Raw genomic sequence first — 19731 nt, forward strand, 5'->3', positions numbered from 1 at the left:
TCAATCCATGGTGTAGATTGTGTGATTCCTTCCATGAAGATGCCACAATGATTGAGGCTTGCTTTGATGTTCCACTAAGACCCGTCTCATTTATTTATTTATTCACTTTTAGAAAAAGTGTGTTGACCAGTGGGGTTGGGCAAGTTTCAAAAAAGGAATAGTGTTTTATTAAACGACTCATGCAAATTTGCAGTGCCAGAACCCTCTGGTTTGTTAAGAGAACGGCCTATTGACACCTATACCTACTTTTGCAGGTGAGTATGTGCAGTGGTGCCAAGTATGAGTGGATGAGCATCGCGAAGACAAGTAGACAACGGAGATGCGCTTGTAATTTTGTCTCTGCACTCATGTCTTGACGGAAGATACTTTGCGACACTGACGACTATGCTTGCAATTGTCTGGCGACTGTTACTACAGCTGAAATCCTGATGACATCGGCGACAATGCCGAGCACGCTGTAAGTTGAGGCCTCGAGAGTTTCTCGTCTCGGTGGCAAACATGGCGATGACACGTGCTGCCAGGCAGGAGAGTTTGTGACATGACTCTGCTCCGATGGCGATGACAAGTACCGCCAGGTATGAGAGTTTTGGCAGAACTTTTTGCTCCTCCGTCGGGGAAAGGAGTGGAGGAGGGAGGTGGAGGCAGTTCCATCTGCTTGCCTGCCCCGCCGCACGTCCGGATGATACGCGTGGTGATGCCTTCGCCGCAAACTTTGCGAGAACGTTCCGCCGACTAATTGACCCCTGCTAGCTTGTGGTGAAACAGCCGTGGCCAGTGCAGTCAGGACTCAGGAGGAGTGCGCGGGGTTCCTGCGATGCTCCGTGTAGTGGCTGGCTGTCAGATGGCGCGCCATCTCGGAGCCCTGCGGCCGCTGCTGCTCTGGCTGCTCCGCACATGTCGTGATGTGGATGCCCCGCCGAACCGGGGGTTGGATTGGAGCATCCAACGTCCAGGTATATACCCATCCGGTGATACGGTTTTCTGCAGAAGCTTAGGTGCGATTGGTTTACTTCTCTGCCGAGCCTGGCTCACACCACCTATCCAGGCTCCTGTTGGCCAGGCTCGCTAGATGCAATCCCTTTTGATTGGTTGATGTTTGCATGTAGCCTGACTCGCGTGGGAAGTTGATTGGTTGTTTGCTCCGTTACGTTTTTTTGCCTGCGCGCTGCATCCATGCATCCGCCGCTGCATCTCAGGAGCCTGGCCTTGGAGATACGAAGGATTTGGTCGTATCGCGGGAGTCAGGCTCCAGACGTCCTTTTGCATCCCGCGAGCCAGGCCCAGCAAGCAGCGCAGACAACCAATCGTATGGAGGTCGCACACGGATAACTCGCATCCGATGCAGGGAACCAATCGCACCCATACGCGCTAATGCGCACGATTACCGTCAACTCCTCGTCGTCGTCCGTCGCCGTCGTCGAACGGGAACTCGTTTTACATCCTCTTCTTTCAGCAGGAAATCAAATCACGCTACCGGCTACCTGCTGCAATCAATCATGCATGCATTCGCCAAAAATCCACCAGGTTTTGTGTTCGGTCCGTGGGCCAACGGTTTACGGCCCAGATTACGCATTTACTGGGCCGATCGCATCGTCACGCCTGCCTCCCTGGCTGGCCCACCAAACTGCCGGGTGCGTTGTCTCGTTTTGTCTGTCTAAAGGAAACACCCCAAAAAAATCAGCGGAGGCGGCGAGAGGAGGCCACTGCGACGGCGATGCGGCGGCGCAATTCGGTGCCGCTGCGGCGCGCGGGTGCGATGTCCCCCGACCTCGAGGCCTTCCATGTGCGGGGCGGAGGGCGGTCTCCAACTCCGACGACCTCACCACCGTTCCCTTCCTCCCTGGAGCGGCCCACCTCCTGGCGCCACCAGCATTGCTCAGTTCGTCTTCTTATACTCGGTACACTCCAGCCTACCACGGTTTGTCGTCAAGTTCTAATGATATGACGGTTGTACCACGAGCATTCCTCCAGACCCATTTAGAATTTCACGGAATTTGAGTGGTTCTCACACAACCTGCTCGAGCTCCGTTCATACTCATTCCCCCCATCACTAAAAGGCATTCGCAGCGCAAAACGCTGGGGGAACTGAAACTATGCTGAGGCGTTTTCTCTTGCCATTTTCTCATCAATTTACAGTTACAGATTTTTGTCTCATGCTCACAATTTGGTAACAGCACTGTTTCCACCATTTGATGGATGCGATATCTTACATGGACACTCGAGGTTTCCTCGCTCTCAGGCCGAACCTCTTGAACCTCCCGAGGAACATCACCAGGATGATGATCAGTTTACCTTCGTCAGTCCACTTGCCGACCAACCCATATGACACAGCCTTGCAAGTGGCATCGGGTTTCAGCAATCTCTCACAGCTGTAGCCCAATGAGTATCCCACATTTCCGTATGCGCTGCAAAACAGGGGAAATGTGTACCATTATTGTTTGGAAGCAGCTAAGATAAAGGCAGATATTTAAATATTTTAGATCTGATGTGTGCCTGCAAATTTAGTTCATTCTAGCTTCGGCTGACTGCTTTTGCCTATTTATTTATTTGTGCTATAAATTAGTTTCTATTTGTCCTTTGTTTCGAATACATAGTTCCGTATGAGGGTGTCAACATACCTGACCACTTCGAATACTATGCTGAAGATGTTGAAATTTAGTGGATCGAGTGACATCGACTTCCTTTCTGTTATACATGCTAAAATTATGAACGTTGCTAAACAAGTGGGCTTGCTAATGATGAAATTCTTCCATAATGTTCTGCTGTTTTTATCTTCTCCTTTCTCTGTCAGGGTCTGGTCATCTACACTGTTTGGAAGAGATGAGCCATCAGAAGGAAGGTACCTACAAGGCAATGGTCTCTTATCACCGGAGTCTACTGATAGCATGTTGATCGAAGTATTAATTATAAAATGAATGCCAACCATAATAGCTTCCTCTTTTATGGGCACTGTGCAGATTGATTTGAAATTTTGTGTGCATGTGTGCTCTGTTGACTTTTATCAATGCCTGTTGACTGACCGTGTGGATTTGGAGCTTGTTATGTTCCTCCTCTTGTTGGCCTCTATAACAATGCAGTTGTTAAGAAGTATTTATTTACTTGTTATGACTTTGGTCTATCAAAGCGCTTATGCTACGTGTGCATGGTATTTCTGACTAAGTTTTATGCAAGAAGGATCAGCTAGGTAGCACAATTCATGTTTCAAGTTATCAGCTGGAATTTCAATTAAACAATGAAACCATTGTGAGAATATGAGCCGGCCTTTTGCATGCTAAGCAATTTGTTTCTTTGGTTTGTCCATTGTAGCTATTAGCAACTTCAATCAAGAATTAATCTGCACATATTAAGCTCATAACTATTTCTGTTCCTCTTATATTCGCTACATATGTGCTTTATTTGCTCTTTGCTGTTACTAACTGAGAAAATGAAGTAACTATGATGTTTCTTAAACTCCTGGTAATAATACATATATAAATAAGATATAATCTACTCATCTAAGTAACAATGAACTGACTGAAATTAACTATGTGAACAGGGATTGGGGGGCTTACTGACATGAAAAGAGCAAACAGCACCAATATTGCTGGAGGAAGGTTTGAGATGTCAATGACAGTTTCACCAGCATGCCTTCTATTCACACTCTGGAACAGTGTGCACACCAACTTCTGGAACCATTTCAATCCCTCCATGGGCTTTGAGTCCCACCCAAAATAGCAAAGAAACATCACTTGCAGCAAAATGATCCCCACGGCAGCCAGAACCAGGTTAATAACATTCTTCTTTTGTTGCATATGCATGTAGCCAGTCTCCACTGGGTACTGAAGAATGTAGGTATATTCCTCTCTTCTGCTGATCCTTCCCAAGGCCCATATGCTTAGCCTCAAGAGTGGTGTGAACAATGTGTTGCCTGCTAGAATCTGTGGGATAACTAGAAGGAGAATACCACGGTTCTTTCTAAATATTGCCATGTTATCATTTACTGGAGTGAAGCCACAGTTTACAAATGAGGACACTGCTGTGAAGATGGAGAACGTCCATATTTTTGATGTTTTTACTCTTCAGCAGATATTTTGCTTCTGAATCAGTCCAAATGTAAATGGTAATAACTAGACAGCTGCAAATAATGCCCACTACAAAGTATCCTGCCACGACATGAGCCAAAATATTGCAATAATTCTGATTCATGCTTTTGCTTTCCTGTACCTGTTTATGTGATGTGGTTGCTTCTGGATTGATGTCTTCCATATTATTCCAACAACTCCTGTTTACAGAATCAACGAATTCAATGTCCCTGCATGTTGAAGGCAGTCTCTTCTGGAGGATATCATATGTGTTGGCCCTGGCATTCTTTAAGTGCAGCCCCAACATTGAAGTGAACACTTCTCCCCCCAATAGCATCAGAAGGATCAAAACCCAGAGTTGCTGGTCAGAGAAGTCCTCCATCTCGACCGTTGCCATGCTTGAGACAGTCAGTGTGGACACAGAGGTGAAGGCAAGGTCCAGGCTCCTTGGAGTTGGCTTATGCTGCGGAGTGAGACTCTTAAGGGCAAGGAAACCAGTAGATGATATTGACATGAAGTAAATAAGGTGAACTAACAAGGGATTTCTTTGGAGGACCATGTAAGGTGAACTAACAAGGGATTTCTTTGGAGGACCATGTAAGAGCATCTGAAGAAATAGTTTGCACATTTGGAGATGGAACCAAGCCTCGATCTTATTAACATTCAGTCTTCCGCTGCTCTTCAGGGGGGATTCCGTTTGAGCGTCTTTTTGGGCGTCTACCTGACTACTCTTCGCTTAAACCGTTTGGTTGTATTTGCTATGTTCTTCTTCCAACTCGGGAGCATACCAAACTAACTTCACAGTCTGTTGAGTGTGTTTTCCTTGGCTATAGTTCTGAGCATAAGGGATATCGTTGCTGGGATCCTGTCAGTCGTCGGATGCGGATTTCTCGCGACGTTGTCTTCGATGAGTCTCGTCCATTCTATCCTTGTCCTTCCTCTGATGTTTCACAGTTGTCTTTGGTCGAGCCGCTTTCTTTCTTGACTTTTCCCGTTACACCTATTGCTCTTGCGCCTCCTTCGAGCCTTGTACCTTTGCCTATAGAGTACTCTTCTATTTTGCCTTCTTCTGTGGTTTCGTCTCCTGAAAATTCTCCTTTGGTTCCTGACTATACCCACATGTCTATACACGACGGGTTGTGTCTTCTTCTGATGACTCTTCTCCTGTGTCTTCTCCTAATGCTTCGGCATCTTCTTCTAACACCTCTCCTTCGCCTGCGCCTGAGCTGCTTCTTGGACATGGTTGTCGAGTTCGTCGGCCTCCTGCTTGGTACGATCCCGCCGCCTTTTCTTCTACCGTCCTTTCTGAGCCGACTTCATATCGCGATGCTATCCTTCATCCTGAGTGGTAGGAGGCAATGGCAGAGGAGTTAGCTGCTCTTGAGCGTACTGGTACCTGGGAACTTGTTCCTCTTCCTCCTCGCATTCGCCCTATCACGTGCAAGTGGGTATACAGAGTCAAAACTCGCTCTGATGGTTCTCTTGAGAGGTACAAGGCACGTCTTGTGGCTCGTGGTTTTCAGCAAGAGCATGGTCGTGATTTCAATGAGACTTTTGCTCCGGTTGCCCATATGACCACTGTTCGTACTCTACTTGTTGTTGCTTCTGTTCGTCAGTGGTCGATCTCTCAGCTTGATCTCTCAGCTTGATGTCAAGAATGCCTTCCTTAATGGTGAGTTGCGTGAGGATGTATATATGCAACCACCACCGGGGTATTCTGTTCCAGAGGGCATGGTTTGTCATCTTCGTCGCTCTCTGTATGGCCTTAAACAGGCACCTCGAGCTTGGTTTGAGTGTTTCTCTTATGTTGTCACTGTTGTTGGTTTCTCTGCTAGTGACCATGATCCTGCGCTCTTCATACACTCTTCTTCTCGTGGTCGTACTCTTCTTCTCCTGTATGTTGATGATATGATTATCATAGGGGATGATTCTCAGTTTATTGCCTTTGTTAAGGCTCGGCTTTGTGAGCAGTTTCTCATGTCTAATCTTGGTCCTCTTCGCTATTTTCTTGGGATTGAGGTTTCCTTTTCGTCTGACGGTTTCTTCTTATCCCGGGAGAAGTACATTCATGATCTTCTTGCTCGAGCCTCTCTGACTGATGAGCGTACGGTCGACACCCCGATGGAGCTTAACCTCCAGCTTTGTCCTACTGATGGTGAGCCTTTGGCGGATCCTACACGCTATCGCCATCTTGTTGGGAGTTTGGTCTATCTTGGTGTCACTCTTCTGGATATTTCTCATGCAGTACATATTCTCAGTCAGTTCGTTTCCACCCCCACACATATTCACTACAGCCATCTTCATCGTGCTCTGCGCTATCTGCGTGTCACTAGCTCTCACCGTCTTTTCTTTCCACGCTCCAATTCCTTGCAGCTCCGTGCTTACTCTGATGCTACATGGGCTAGTGATCCCTCTGCTCGCCGGTCCCTTTCTGCTTACTGTGTTTTCTTGAGTGGTTCTCTCATTGCTTGGAAGACTAAGAAGCAGACCGCGGTTTCCCGTTCTAGTGCAGAGGCTGAGTTGCGTGCTATGGCGCTGTTGACAACAGAGCTTTCCTAGTCACAGTGGCTACCTGAGGATTTTGGTGTTCCTTTGACTGGACCGACTCCTCTTCACTCTGACAGGGGCTATCAGTATTGCCCGGGATCCGGTGAAGTATGAGCTTACCAAGCATATTGGCGTCGATGTCTTCTTTGTTCGGTCTCAGGTTCAGGATCAGGTGGTTGTTCTTCAGTATGTGCCTTCGGAGCTTCAGGTTGCTGACTTCTTCACGAAGGCACAGACTAGTGCACAGCATAGTTACTTTCTCTCCAAACTCAGTGTTGTAGATCCACCATGAGTTTGAGGGGGGTGTTAGAGATATATTTCCTCTTTGTATATACCCCATTGTATAAGGGGTTATGTGCATATGTACCACCACCTGTACTCTACTTATATACGAGCCTATTGGCCCCTTGGGAATATAAGCTGATTATCCCTAACAGACAGAAACACATGGAGATGCTTAACCTTCTCCTTAATGGTCCTAACAACTTCGGAACTGGGTAACATGGCCTTCATGGCTATGTTTGATGGAAAATGCTGCATGTTAACTAAAACTGAACTGCGTTGCTGGAGGTCTGTGGGCTTTGAGTTCAAATTGTGGGAGTTGGCAACTGGTGCTGTTTTCATGGTGCTGAGTAGGTCTCAAGGATTCTCTTTTGTCACCATTTCCCAGTGTGGTTCATTTCTGGAGCTTCTGGAGCTCATTATGTAGGATGGAGCAAGACAAGGTGCCAACTCTGTAGCTATGATGCTGATTGTGTCTACAGGGCCCCATCCTCAAGTATTATTGATGTATGGACGAGCATGTGCTTCTAATATTATAATATGTAACCACTATATGTTCCTGAGTGGAAGGATTCTCAGCGATTAGCATCCTTTATTCAGGATTGTGTTTGCATCTGAGGATATCCTTTATTTAGATTTATCACTTTCTCCCCAAGCAAACCCATGATGTCTTAATAATTCATACTATCTTTCACAATTGCATCTTCTGGTTTGGCATTAATTTTTTTTCCCTTTTCTCTAGAGCAATTACTAGTGCATTCTGTTTCTGAAGTTCAGTTCTAGTAATTTCCTTTAAATTACCGATGTAAATTGCTGTATTTAGTTTCTCTTCTGCAATGATCCACATTTTGGTTATAAATATAATGGCTGGTTATGACTTTGCCTGCAACATTTGCATTATCTTAATTGACTTCGAGTCTACAGCACAGGTTGCAGTTTCTTTTACTCATATTAATTTCACTGGAGGTGTGGTTTTACCTTCCAGATTCCAAAAACCCAAAGACGAGCTTTATAACTTCATTGCTCTACTGTATCTGTTGTTGTGGGAACAAATGTGCCAGCATCCACAAAGTCTAGTGGAGCTTCTTTTTTTCCTTTTCCTTTCCCTCCTATTTAAAATGTATTGTAACCTCAGTTGCACACGTGTTCCTCCTTTTATTTCCATTGGAAAGTAATGACTACTGACACGTGTTCCCCCAGAAAGCAGTCTTTTATGATGTCAGGTACTTCTAAATATACAATATAAATTGGCCACCACTTGATTGACATCTTTAATAGATTTTTGTATCTGGATATTATAAACTTTTGGCATCAACCAATTGCAAGAAACTATTGTGCAATGGCAAAACCATCTCTGCGTGTGAAGAGAATCAGGCTAATGGGCACATTGATTATTTTTCTTTGATTAACTTTCCGTTACCTAATCTAAAACTGCCAACACTTGCAGGAATATCTCTGCAAGGATGATAAGGAATACATAGGGGGAAAAGTGGAGAGAAAGGAAGCCATATCTTCTATGTTTTGCATCTTTATGTATTCTTGATCAGATTCCATAACCACAGGAACCTGCAATGTATCAGGTGCTGCATTTAACTAAGCTTCCAGGCTTTGCCTCCTTTCATGCTGAACTTCTTAAGCCTCCCAAAGAACATCACGATAATTAGTATGAGTTTGCCAGAGTCACTCCACCTCCCGGCGAAACCAGTCCATCTATCTGTACAGAGTTGGTCAGGATTGATCTGTCTGCTGCAGCTGTAGCCCATTGAAAACCCCACATTTCCATAAGCACTGCAAAACGTAGCTAAAACATGTCAGATTCAAGGCAGCAAATGTACCAAAAGATAGGGAATGGAAATGTGTTTCTTTCAGTCTGTATTCTTGTCAGGCATGTACATTTCCTTAGACATTTTGCAAACATTTACCACATAATCACAACTTGATGTTCTTATATCACATATATTGTCGATTTGTTCTGTATGCATGAGAATTTATTTTTCTGTTAACAACTAGGAGTAACTAATTACCTAACGACTTCAACGATAATGCTGAGCACATTGAAGTTGAGGGGATCTTCTTTGAGCTTTCTCCTCTCAGTGATGCAGATGGCGATGACAAAGATTGTCAGGTAGGAGAGTTGTGATAAAACTGTGCTCTTGAGAAACCTGATTCCCTGGCTCTCCGTGGAATGATCCCTTGTGGTTGAATTCTCTTCAAATGGAAACCATGTTGTGTATGGAGGTAGATACCTGGAAGCAATAACGAGCAGAATTTGAGGCAAGAACGACTGAAAAAATTGTACTTCCTATTTAGTATTTGCATTTCTACTCAAAGTTCCAGTACATGACTGCTTTACTGCAACGAAAATGCAGGTGTGTGCATGCAATTTTGTACTAAGGTGGACCAGAAGCCACTGCATCATGTAACATATCTTCTGTTTTCTGTTTGGAAGCCAAAACTAGATAACAGTTCAGTAACTCTGCTCGATGGACACTCTGGTGCTTTGATTTATCCTCAGTGGCTGAACTGAAATTGATTCACGGCCTGTTTTTGGTTTGCAGAAAGCCAGAAACCAAGCTGATAATTGGGAATGGACATCAGAGAACAATATGGGAATGGCTTAGTAACTACTGGGGCTACTACAAATGCTGGTCAGTGGGTAAACTTCAGTGCTAACTATAATTAACAGGAGATAATTGGGAACAGATCATTATGCTTTGCAAAGGTCAACTTAGATGCAAGGTGTGGTCTCTACTTGACTGCCTAACTAGATATTCCTCCGCATCAAATAGCCCGCTTTCGATCAAATTAGTGCTACTGATCGTAGTGCTTGTCATCAGATTCATAAAATCGGTGTAACCGCACTCATCAACTCATCAATTTTGTCATCCATGAAAGGTAGTCTTCTCGCCACCTGGGTATACTTGGGAGCTGGACGCGGAGAGCATATTCTCGGCAAGTTGATGAAGGCGCCAAGGCGGCATGTGATACACGGGTCTATGTTTTGAATAGGAGAGGCTTGGAATATCATGGCCACCTTCATCTTCATGTTGTGATCTGGAAGGTTGAAATTTGAATACTGACTTGTGGTTACATGGAGCTAACTGGCTGCGATCCATTTGTGGTCCAATATTGGGTGCTTGGAATGAGTTATTTTGCTCCATTATTTGGCAGCGAGGTCAAGACAAGGACCGTGCCCGTGAATTGACAACGGCACGTACGAGGCTAAGACGGAAACTAACCGAATTGTCCATAAGAAAATAGGTACAGTGATTCATGAGGAGAAACTTTGGGATTTTCGTTTCGGTCACTGTGCGGTGCTTGTCCGTTCTAGAAGATTCCACTACACTTAATCTTAGAAAGTTAGAATAGTGCATCGTTATGATACTCCCATCCCAAATTATAAGTCATTCCAAGAATCTTGGAGAGTCAAAGCATCTCAAGTTTGACCAAAATTATAGAGAAAATTATAAAGATTTATGACATCAAATAGGTATACTATGAAAATATAATTGATGAAGAATCTAATGATACTTTGATGACATCATAAATGTAATTATATTATCATATAAATTTGGTCAAATTTGAGATACTTTGACTCTCCAAGATTCTTGGAATGAATAATTTGGGATGGATGAGTATGACGGGGCATTTTGCAATTTACACCTTAAGAAACTTTACTACTATGGAGGAGGATATTTACGTAGGGCTGGCAAGTGGCAACTGGCTGCAAGTTGTGAATATATGCCTAACTGACCGGATTTTGGACTAATACCCAAGAAACTCGTGCATATGAATTATTCAGGATTTTGGATGATGAAAATAAACTAGCTAACTGACGTACAACTATATCCACTATCCAATGGTATCACTAGCTGTGCAGCTTATACGTGGGGCAGCAACGGGCTGAGCTCACTAAGCTAACAAGAAAAGGATAGCTTAGGTTAATTTAAAATTAATGGGTTTGATCCTAGTTGGACCCAGGTAGGTCGAGGAGATCAAGCTTTTTTTTCCCCCGGGAGCGTTCGAAACAAAAAGGGACACCTGGATTACTAAAATACTAGAACGTGCTGCGTATCTATGCCTGAAACAAAAGAGACAATAAGCAGCCATCAAACTATTGAAGATTCTCGTACAGGTAACGTGCACGATGAAGCCCCTATACATCATATGATAGCAGCAAACTAATCTTGAAGAGTCAATTATTTAAATACCCCTTCTGCTCAAACTAATCATCATTATGTTTAAAAACAGAGGAGGTACTAGTATTGATGGAGGGAGTCGAGCGAGGAACAGAGGAACTGGTGGAACCCCCTTCGTGTAGCTTGTGCAAGGCGGGAAACGACAAGCAGATATGCCGCGCGAAAGAGAAACACGTGCTGTAAAAGTTATGCGTCGATCGTCAAGACTAAGCACACGCGTATGCCACAGGATGCACTCTCGCAGTCGTAGGCATCCTTGGCAGCAGCTGGGTGAAAAAGCTAGCGCACCTGCCTCGTGTGCTCCCACGTAACGTCGTGGCCACGTGTAGGTCAAGGAAGTGCTCGTCATACAGCGTGGATTAAACGCGGTGCAGTGGGAGAATAACGAGGGATCAGGGCACTCACATCATGAGGACGAAGAGCACGAGGATGGCCGGCGCGAGCGTGGAGAGGTCGAGGGTGGACTCGCCGGTGTGCCGGGAGTTCACGGCGAGGAACAGCGCGTTCGCCACCTTCTCCCCGGAGCTCAGACCCTGCAGCGCGCCGCCCCACTCCATCGCGCACACCAGCGCCACCTGCACGGCGAGGAACCACGCCACCGTCCCGGCCAGCATCCAGCACCGCCGCGCCGGGAGCAGGTCCTCGCCGCTGCCCTTCCGGGCCATCTCCGCGAGGTCCTGCCGCCGCGTCGCCGCCGCCGCCGCCCACACGCACGCCGCCAGCAGCGGCGGGAACAGCGTGTTCCCCACCAGCGCCTGCGGGACGAGCAGCAGCTGCAGCGGCACGTCCCGGCTGAATACCATCATGTTCTCGTTCGTCGGCATGAACCCGCAGCTGGAGAACGTGGACACCGTCGTGAACACAGCGAAGGTCCACACGTTCAGGGCCTTGCGCCGCAGGGTCTGCCGCGCGCCGGGCGCCGCGTGCATGTACACCGCCACGGCGACGGCGCCCACGACGTGCACCACGAGGAGGATGGCCAGGACGATGTAGAACATGGAGCGCACCGCGTTGAGCCGCAGCATCTTTGCGTCCACCACCGGGCCGGTGTGATCTTCGGTGACGGTGGTGATCGTCATCGACGACCTCTCGTCATCGGCGTCGGCAGCGGCCTCGGCCTCGGCGGCGATGGCTGCCGGCGTCTCGAGCTCGACGCCGTCGTCGTGGCTCTCGACGCGCTGGGACCTGTTTATGATCTGCTTCCTCAGCTTGGACCATTTGGACGCGAGCCCCACGAGCGATATGAACACCTCGCCGCCGGCGAACATGAGCGCGGTGATGATCAGGAGCTGGCCGTTGGAGAACACCTCCATCTCGACGGCGGACATGCTCGACACCGTCGCGGCCGACACGGCGGTGAAGAACATGTCGATGCCGCGGGGGCTCCCGTGGGGCGCCCGCACCTTGAGCGCCGAGAGGAGGCCCCATCCGGCGCAGGAGAGGGCGACGAAGTAGACGACATGGATGAGGAGCGAGTTGAGGCGCGCCGCGACGTCGACGGCGGCGCGCCACACCTGGCCGCCGAGCGTGCGCCGCGACCGCGCCACGCGCTCCGTCACCTGGTGCTCCGCGTAGGCCTGGGAGAGCGAGCACACCAGGGACATTGCTCGGTCGAGCGCGGCCGCCGAGCACTGGCGCAGGTGGTGCAAGAGCTCGCCAAGCTTGTGTGCTCCGGCCATTGTGGGACGTGCGAGCTATATATCTGCATGCGAGTTCTGTGTACCTGAGAGCTTGTAGGCACTTGTATATATATAACTAGCTAGGGAGATGGTGGGTGTTCCTGCATCCTGCTATGTCAGTCCAACACGTGGAAAGTAAACCCTTGGGCCTCAATTGTTTCAGTTTCTTTATGCCAAGAAGACCAAGCTACATGTAGACACTAGCAGTAGTGACGTTTGTTCAATTTGCCTGTCTGGTGAAAATAAATTCAGAATTAGAACTGCAGAATATATAGGACTCAAAGTGTAAAATACAATCCCACTTGTTTCATGTACTAGTTTCCTCTCAGGAAACAACGCAGTACGACGTACCTCCGGTACGTACTCTCTGCAAATATTTGGTATATTTGTTGCGTTGAAAGAAGTGTCACGAGAAGTGAAAATTCAACGTATACCGAGAATTTAGGTTTCAAATAAAATTTCTTCTTGAATTCACCCGTGTGATGTCAACGGAATTGAACCCATGCTTTGTTCAGAATGTCTATAAGATTTTTTTTATGATCTCTTGGTTTCCTCAAAGAGTTCGGGATATAAACTGCGCTTTGATGAACCACGATAATAAGGGAGTATCCAGTGGAAGTTGTACATATATGCATAGCTAAAGCTCGCTTGAAGTTGTACAGTAGAAGTATGTACTTCTTGTAATGCTGGTTGTCGAGGAACTTATGGGGGTGTTTGGATCCTGGAGCTAAAGTTTAGTCTGTATCACATCGGATATTCGGATGCTAATTAGGAGGACTAAACATGAGCTAATTACAAAACTAATTGCAGAACCCCTAGGCTAAATCGCGAGACGAATCTATTAAGCCTAATTAATCCATCATTAGCGAATGTTTACTGTAGCACCATATTGTCAAATCATGAACTAATTAGGCTTAATAGATTCGTCTCGCGATTTAGCCTAGGGGTTGTGAAATTGGTTTTGTAATTAGCCTATGTTTAATACTCCTAATTAGTGTCCAAACATTCGATGTGACAGGGACTAAAATTTAGTCCGGGGATCCAAACACCCCCTATATATGTTTTTCAAGATCCGATTTGGTCTATCTCTTAGAGTTGACTCGTTTACAACATCGGAGTCTATGAAATCTTTTTCTCCGACAAATTTGCATGATACAAAATCGAATAGGAGTTAGACATCGTACAATGATTAAAGCGGAAATTTTGAAGTTAAAGCAAATTAAAAACTCGCAGAACCTAGGAACCCATAAACCGAGGAACCCATGAACCGATACTAATTGAAGTTAGGAACCCAGGAACCCGGCGTATAAACGTGCTTCTCGATCGGGATTAGATCTTATTCGCGGCAAGAGGAAGAGGAGCCCCCATGTGGCTCTGGATTATCCATAGATCCGCGCACCGTACCGTTCCTTCTTTCGATTATTCTATACATCTCTCTGGAGATATGCACGTGTGTGCAGACTTTTTGCTCGAGAAATAATTGAAGAATATATGTACAAGAGTGATTTGTGCACACGGCCATGTTGTCCTGCCAATACTACTGTTCAACATACCGCTATTCCCAGCCATTAATTTTAGCCACGAATTAGATCGATGTCATGTAAGAAAGCATTTTTTCCCAACCGAGAAACACTAGTTCGCCTTTCAGGTCTAGTTATACTCTCTCCACAAATATAGATCGTTTTGGATGTTTGGATACCTCGTGCTAAAGTTTAGCACCTATCACATCGAATGTTTGGATGCTAATTAGGAGTATTAAACATAGGCTAATTACAAAACTAATTGCACAGATGGAATCTAATTCGCGAGACAAATCTATTAAGCCTAATTAGTCCATGATTTGACAATGTCGTGCTACAGTAACCAATTGCTAATGATGAATTAATTAGGTTTAATAGATTCATCTTGTGAATTAGCACAGGGGTTCTGCAATTAGTTTTATAATTAGCTAATGTTTAGTCTTCCTAATTAGTATCCGAACATCCGATGTGACACTACTAAAGTTTAACACCTAGTATCCACCCGCACGCCCATATTTTCTTGTTCGATATCACTGTACCCAGCCATTTCAGCCACACGATAAGGCTTTTTTTTTCCCAACCGAGACACACTGGTCTTTCAAGTATATGTAAACTCTCCCCACAAATATAGATCATTTAAGTTTCAGCCAAACTTCTCTAACTCTAAGTTTATAGAAGAATATATTAACATTATAATACCAAATAAATACACTGTCAAGTATCAAGACATATTTCATGGTAAATAATAAAACCTATTTCATATTATGGGATTCTTCCAATTTTTTATAACTAGGTAGTAAAGTCCCATTAAAGAAGAAAACGGTGAGGCTTACTACTTCATTTGCTTATGTTTAGATATCATATTATATTTTCTAAATCGATCATGCTATTTTATTAACAAAATACAAAGTAAAAAAGAATTACCAAGTGATTTTAATACAAATCTAATAAGAGTATTTATCTTATGCCACACGTATATATGTCTGGAGATAAATACGTTTGTGTCATGACTTTTGCTCGAGAAATTAAAGAATATATGTACAATGATTTGTGTGCACGGCCATGTTGTCCTATCATGTGCAATGACTTTTGCTCGAGAAATTAAAGAATATATGTACAACGATTTGTGTGCACGGCCATGTTGTCCTGTCAATACCGTTCAATATCACTGTTCCCAGCCATTTCCGCCACACGAATTAGATTGGTGTCACCTAGTAGTATTAGTCTTATGTCACCTAGCTACCATATTATTGGACATTAACCATGATCAAAGCGTGAACTTGAACGGTTAAAATACGTCATATAAAGATCAACGTAGGGAGTAGCTAGAAGGTCGAGAGGTGGGGCAGAGCTTCTTGATGGCCAAATCAAGGAGGGGGCATGGCCCCTCTGCTTTTACAAAATGCTAAAGCAAAACCTAAAGTGACCTACATTTGAGAATACATGCATTATGAGTAATCATTGTGTTGAAGATATTGTTAACGGCAAGCATGTGAGCTCATCTTTTTGAAATATTAAAATGAGTGAAATTTTCATAAAATTTAAAACTTTTTGTTTGAATTGTGTGCTCATTTGAAAATGGAAGACAAATTATACTCTCGTCTAAAATTCCCTAATAAATTAGATATCAAATTAATTTTTAAAACATGTGTGCTAGTTGATTTGGCTCTTTTTGGATTTTATTTGACTCTCAAATATGTGTGTTTTTGAATTTTTAATCTAATTCAAAATTCAAACTAAAAACGAATCCAAACCTAAAGCTAACCTGACATCTAACCCCAGTCCGGCCCGATGCCAAACCGGTCTGGCCCGCCAACCACCCGTCAAGCCTCACCACCTGGGCCAGCAGGCCGGCCCGCTACGGCGGCCCAACCCGCCCGCTAGGCCGCCAACACCACCGCACCCTCTTTCTTTCCCTTGCTGACGCGCTGGGCCCGCTCGTCAGCCAACAATGCTCCCCTTTCTTCCTCCTCATGCCGTACGCCTCACGCGCGGCGCGTGCGGGGGCGACGAGGCGAGCTTGCCGTGCTAGCCCACAATACACGGCCGTGCGCCCCCCCCCCCGACACCTTACGGAGTCTTCCGTCATGGGGAAAACCCCGCTTTTTCCCTCGCCTCGCGCCTCCAAACCCTAACGCTGAGCCGCTAGATGGCCACCACGCCATGCCCTAGCGCACCCGTCGAGGATCAACGGCGCGTAGCTCTTGGCACGCTACCCCACTGCCCTAGCCCGGCCGCGGGCTATAAATAGCCCCAACCAGCAGCCTCGCCACCGATCCATCCGAGGTCCTCCCTTAGCCGCCGCCACCAACCGGGAAGAAGAGAGGGGAAGAGGAGGAGAGGAGGTGAGAACAAGAGAAGAGGAGGAAAAGGAGGCCGTGCCCGAGGAGAAGCCAGCCGCCGCGCTCGGAGGAGGAGTTGCTGCCACCAGAGCTGCTCATCGCCGACGCGCCCAAGGAGGAGCTGGAAGCCATTGCCACTACACTGCGAGCCTTCACCAACCCGCAGCTGGAGAACGTGGACACCGTCGTGAACACAGCGAAGGTCCACACGTTCAGGGCCTTGCGCCGCAGGGTCTGCCGCGCGCCGGGCGCCGCGTGCATGTTCACCGCCACGGCGACGGCGCCCACGACGTGCACCACGAGGAGGATGGCCAGGACGATGTAGAACGTGGAGCGCACCGCGTTGAGCCGCAGCATCTTCGCGTCCACCACCGGGCCGGTGTGATCTTCGGTGACGGTGGTGATCGTCATCGACGACCTCTCGGCAGCGGCGTCGGCAGCGGCCTCGGCATCGGCGGCGATGGCTGCCGGCGTCTCGAGCTCGACGCCGTCGTCGTGGCTCTCGACGCGCTGGGACCTGTTTATGATCTGCTTCCTCAGCTTGGACCATTTGGACGCGAGCCCCACGAGCGATATGAACACCTCGCCGCCGGCGAACATGAGCGCGGTGATGATCAGGAGCTGGCCGTTGGAGAACACCTCCATCTCGACGGCGGACATGCTCGACACCGTCGCGGCCGACACGGCGGTGAAGAACATGTCGATGCCGCGGGGGCTCCCGTGGGGCGCCCGCACCTTGAGCGCCGAGAGGAGGCCCCATCCGGCGCAGGAGAGGGCGACGAAGTAGACGACATGGATGAGGAGCGAGTTGAGGCGCGCCGCGACGTCGACGGCGGCGCGCCACACCTGGCCGTCGAGCGTGCGCCGCGACCGCGCCACGCGCTCCGTCACCCGGTGCTCCGCGTAGGCCTGGGAGAGCGAGCACACCAGGGACATTGCGCGGTCGAGCGCGGCCGCCGAGCACTGGCGCAGGTGGTGCAAGAGCTCGCCAAGCTTGTGTGCTCCGGCCATTGTGGGACGTGCGAGCTATATATCTGCATGCGAGTTCTGTGTACCTGAGAGCTTGTAGGCACTTGTATATATATAACTAGCTAGGGAGATGGTGGGTGTTCCTGCATCCTGCTATGTCAGTCCAACACGTGGAAAGTAAACCCTTGGGCCTCAATTGTTTCAGTTTCTTTATGCCAAGAAGACCAAGCTACATGCAGACACTAGCAGTAGTGACGTTTGTTCTACTTGCCTGTCTGGTGAAAATAAATTCAGAATTAGAACTGCAGAATATATAGGACTCAAAGTGTAAAATACAATCCCACTTGTTTCATGTACTAGTTTCCTCTCAGGAAACAACGCAGTACGACGTACCTCCAACGTGAATCCCACTTGGTGATTGACCAAGTTACATATAGATACTAGTCGTAGTGACGTTGTTCAACTTGCCTGCCTTGTGAAAACAAATTCAGAATTAGAAAATGGCACTGCAGAATATGATTCGAAGTCAAAAATACAATCCCACTTGAACTTGTTTCATGTTATACTTGAGATGAGAAAGTGCATTAAATTGGCATAATAACTAGTAGTGCTTTAGGCCTTATCATATTATATTATCTATATATAAGCCACAAGTATCCATTTACCACTAATTAGATCATGTTTGGATCCACCCATCTAAAGTTTAGCTAGCTAAAGTTTGGAAACTTTTGTTTAGCTGGCTAAACTTTAGCTACCTAAATGATAGTTGTTAAAAATAATGATAAATGGTAGTTGTTAAAAATAAGTTATCATGCTACCCTTCTTGATTGCACTTGTATCTCTTCTGTTGCTCTGTTCCGTTGTTCTGTATCTCGCCAGGAGCTGCTGTTGCTGTGCTCCGTTGCTCTGTATGTTGCACAAAGTAAAGGGAAAAAATAGAGAAGGTTCTTTGAAAGGCTAAAGACAAACAATACCGTCATACCGAAAGGTAGAACACAGAACATAACAGACACATACATATCCACTGCACAACCGATCAGCCATGCCTCCAAACTCCTAAACAAGCATCACCATCAAGCTAGCAGCAACCTCTTAATTAGCCGCGACAAATACATGATTTGTATTAACCGGAGATGACGCGTGCAGCGCTCAGCTCAGCGACGTGCTGGGAGCAGGGCACGTTGTCCCTGAGTAGCGCGTCGCAGCTGTCCAAAACCTAAACACCCTCGAGCGACGTCCACAGCATAAGAAACACTTTGACCTCGCAAGTTCTACGTTATATAAAGAAGCGTGAAGCCCTTCTAGCCTTGCAGGTTCCAAACCGAGAAGTAAAACTCGGTTACCCTCGAACGTTGTTAGCATGTCTTAAAATTAACCTCACAAATTGCGCTTCAGCAACAAGGAAAGCTGAACTCCTTTAACCTCGCACGCTCTATGGAGGCACTTCTAACAATTAACCCTCGAGTGTTCGGGGTCGGTTCTGAACACCGAGCTTTTATCTTTTTTCCCTTTACTCAAGAATGATGCTCAGAGAACTATGCGAGGTTAACGCCTCTCGACAAGGCTCAATGAAGCAGGCGCCTCGAGGCTGGGCGTTCATCTTAGATCGCGGGTGAAGTCTCGAGGCTAGACGATCAACTTCGAACAAAGACGAAGTCTCAAGGTTAGAAGGCGGAAGGCGTGAGAAACGTGACCATATGGAAAAGTTTAATTTGTACACATTTTCCTCAATGACCTCTATGTACGGCATATCCTAGGAATGTAATGGTTGAGTAAGGATATTCTTGAAAATGTAAAGTAGCTTATGGATCACTGTAAAAGGGGAGTCCTACCCCATTGTAAAGGAAGATCAGTCTTCCAATTACGAGTATTATTCCCATTGAAACTTGGATTGTCAAATTCCTTTGAGACCAACAAGGCGCCCACCGTGTCATAGCCGATGTACCCAGACCTGTCCTGCAGCACCCACCGCTTACCGCTGCCGCCGGTGGCCATCCCGGCCACGTCGCCCTCGTCGTCCACGTACTCCATGCACTCGCCCACCATGCCCCGACATGCGCGCCCGCTACTGATGCCGCGCCGCACCATGAGGTGGCCGGACAGCACGTCGCCGGCGCCCACACCACCCGCCG

The 19731-nt window shown here is 46.9% G+C and overlaps 3 protein-coding genes, 1 long non-coding RNA gene and 1 pseudogene across 5 annotated transcripts; 2 read left to right on the forward strand and 3 right to left on the reverse strand.

Annotated features, from left to right (window-relative positions):
• The first annotated feature begins 1458 nt into the window (after positions 1–1458).
• LOC140223346 (uncharacterized) lies at positions 1459–4705 on the forward strand. Of its 2 annotated transcripts, XR_011898738.1 has the most exons (4): positions 1643–1898; positions 2792–2839; positions 3536–3764; positions 4272–4705. It is a non-coding gene; the product is annotated as an uncharacterized lncRNA (long non-coding RNA). The 2 variants fall into 2 exon arrangements; XR_011898739.1 differs by lacking the exon at positions 4272–4705 and having other exon boundaries at positions 1459–1898; positions 2792–2850; positions 3536–4195.
• On the reverse strand, positions 2087–8111 carry LOC117864255 (cation transporter HKT1;1-like; annotated as a pseudogene).
• Positions 5420–7259, forward strand: LOC140223303 (uncharacterized mitochondrial protein AtMg00810-like). Its single transcript, XM_072294949.1, has 2 exons — positions 5420–5550; positions 5639–7259. The coding sequence occupies exons 1-2, from the start codon at positions 5420–5422 to the stop codon at positions 6618–6620; spliced, it is 1113 nt and encodes a 370-aa protein (XP_072151050.1). The 3' UTR covers positions 6621–7259.
• A 149-nt stretch (positions 8112–8260) lies between the features above and the next one.
• On the reverse strand, positions 8261–12965 carry LOC117864253 (probable cation transporter HKT1;4). The gene is made up of 3 exons (XM_034748288.2): positions 11495–12965; positions 8915–9136; positions 8261–8678 (listed from the first exon to the last, which is right to left on the reverse strand). Exons 1-3 carry the CDS (start codon positions 12766–12768, stop codon positions 8480–8482), a joined length of 1695 nt encoding a protein of 564 aa, XP_034604179.1. The 5' UTR covers positions 12769–12965; the 3' UTR covers positions 8261–8479.
• Positions 12966–16492: 3527 nt separating this feature from the next.
• On the reverse strand, positions 16493–17667 carry LOC140223355 (probable cation transporter HKT1;4). Its single transcript, XM_072295068.1, has one exon. It carries the CDS (start codon positions 17639–17641, stop codon positions 16583–16585), a length of 1059 nt encoding a protein of 352 aa, XP_072151169.1. The 5' UTR covers positions 17642–17667; the 3' UTR covers positions 16493–16582.
• Positions 17668–19731: the final 2064 nt, after the last annotated feature.

Source organism: Setaria viridis, chromosome 7 (assembly GCF_005286985.2).
Source record: "Setaria viridis chromosome 7, Setaria_viridis_v4.0, whole genome shotgun sequence".
Lineage (NCBI taxonomy): Eukaryota > Viridiplantae > Streptophyta > Magnoliopsida > Poales > Poaceae > Setaria > Setaria viridis.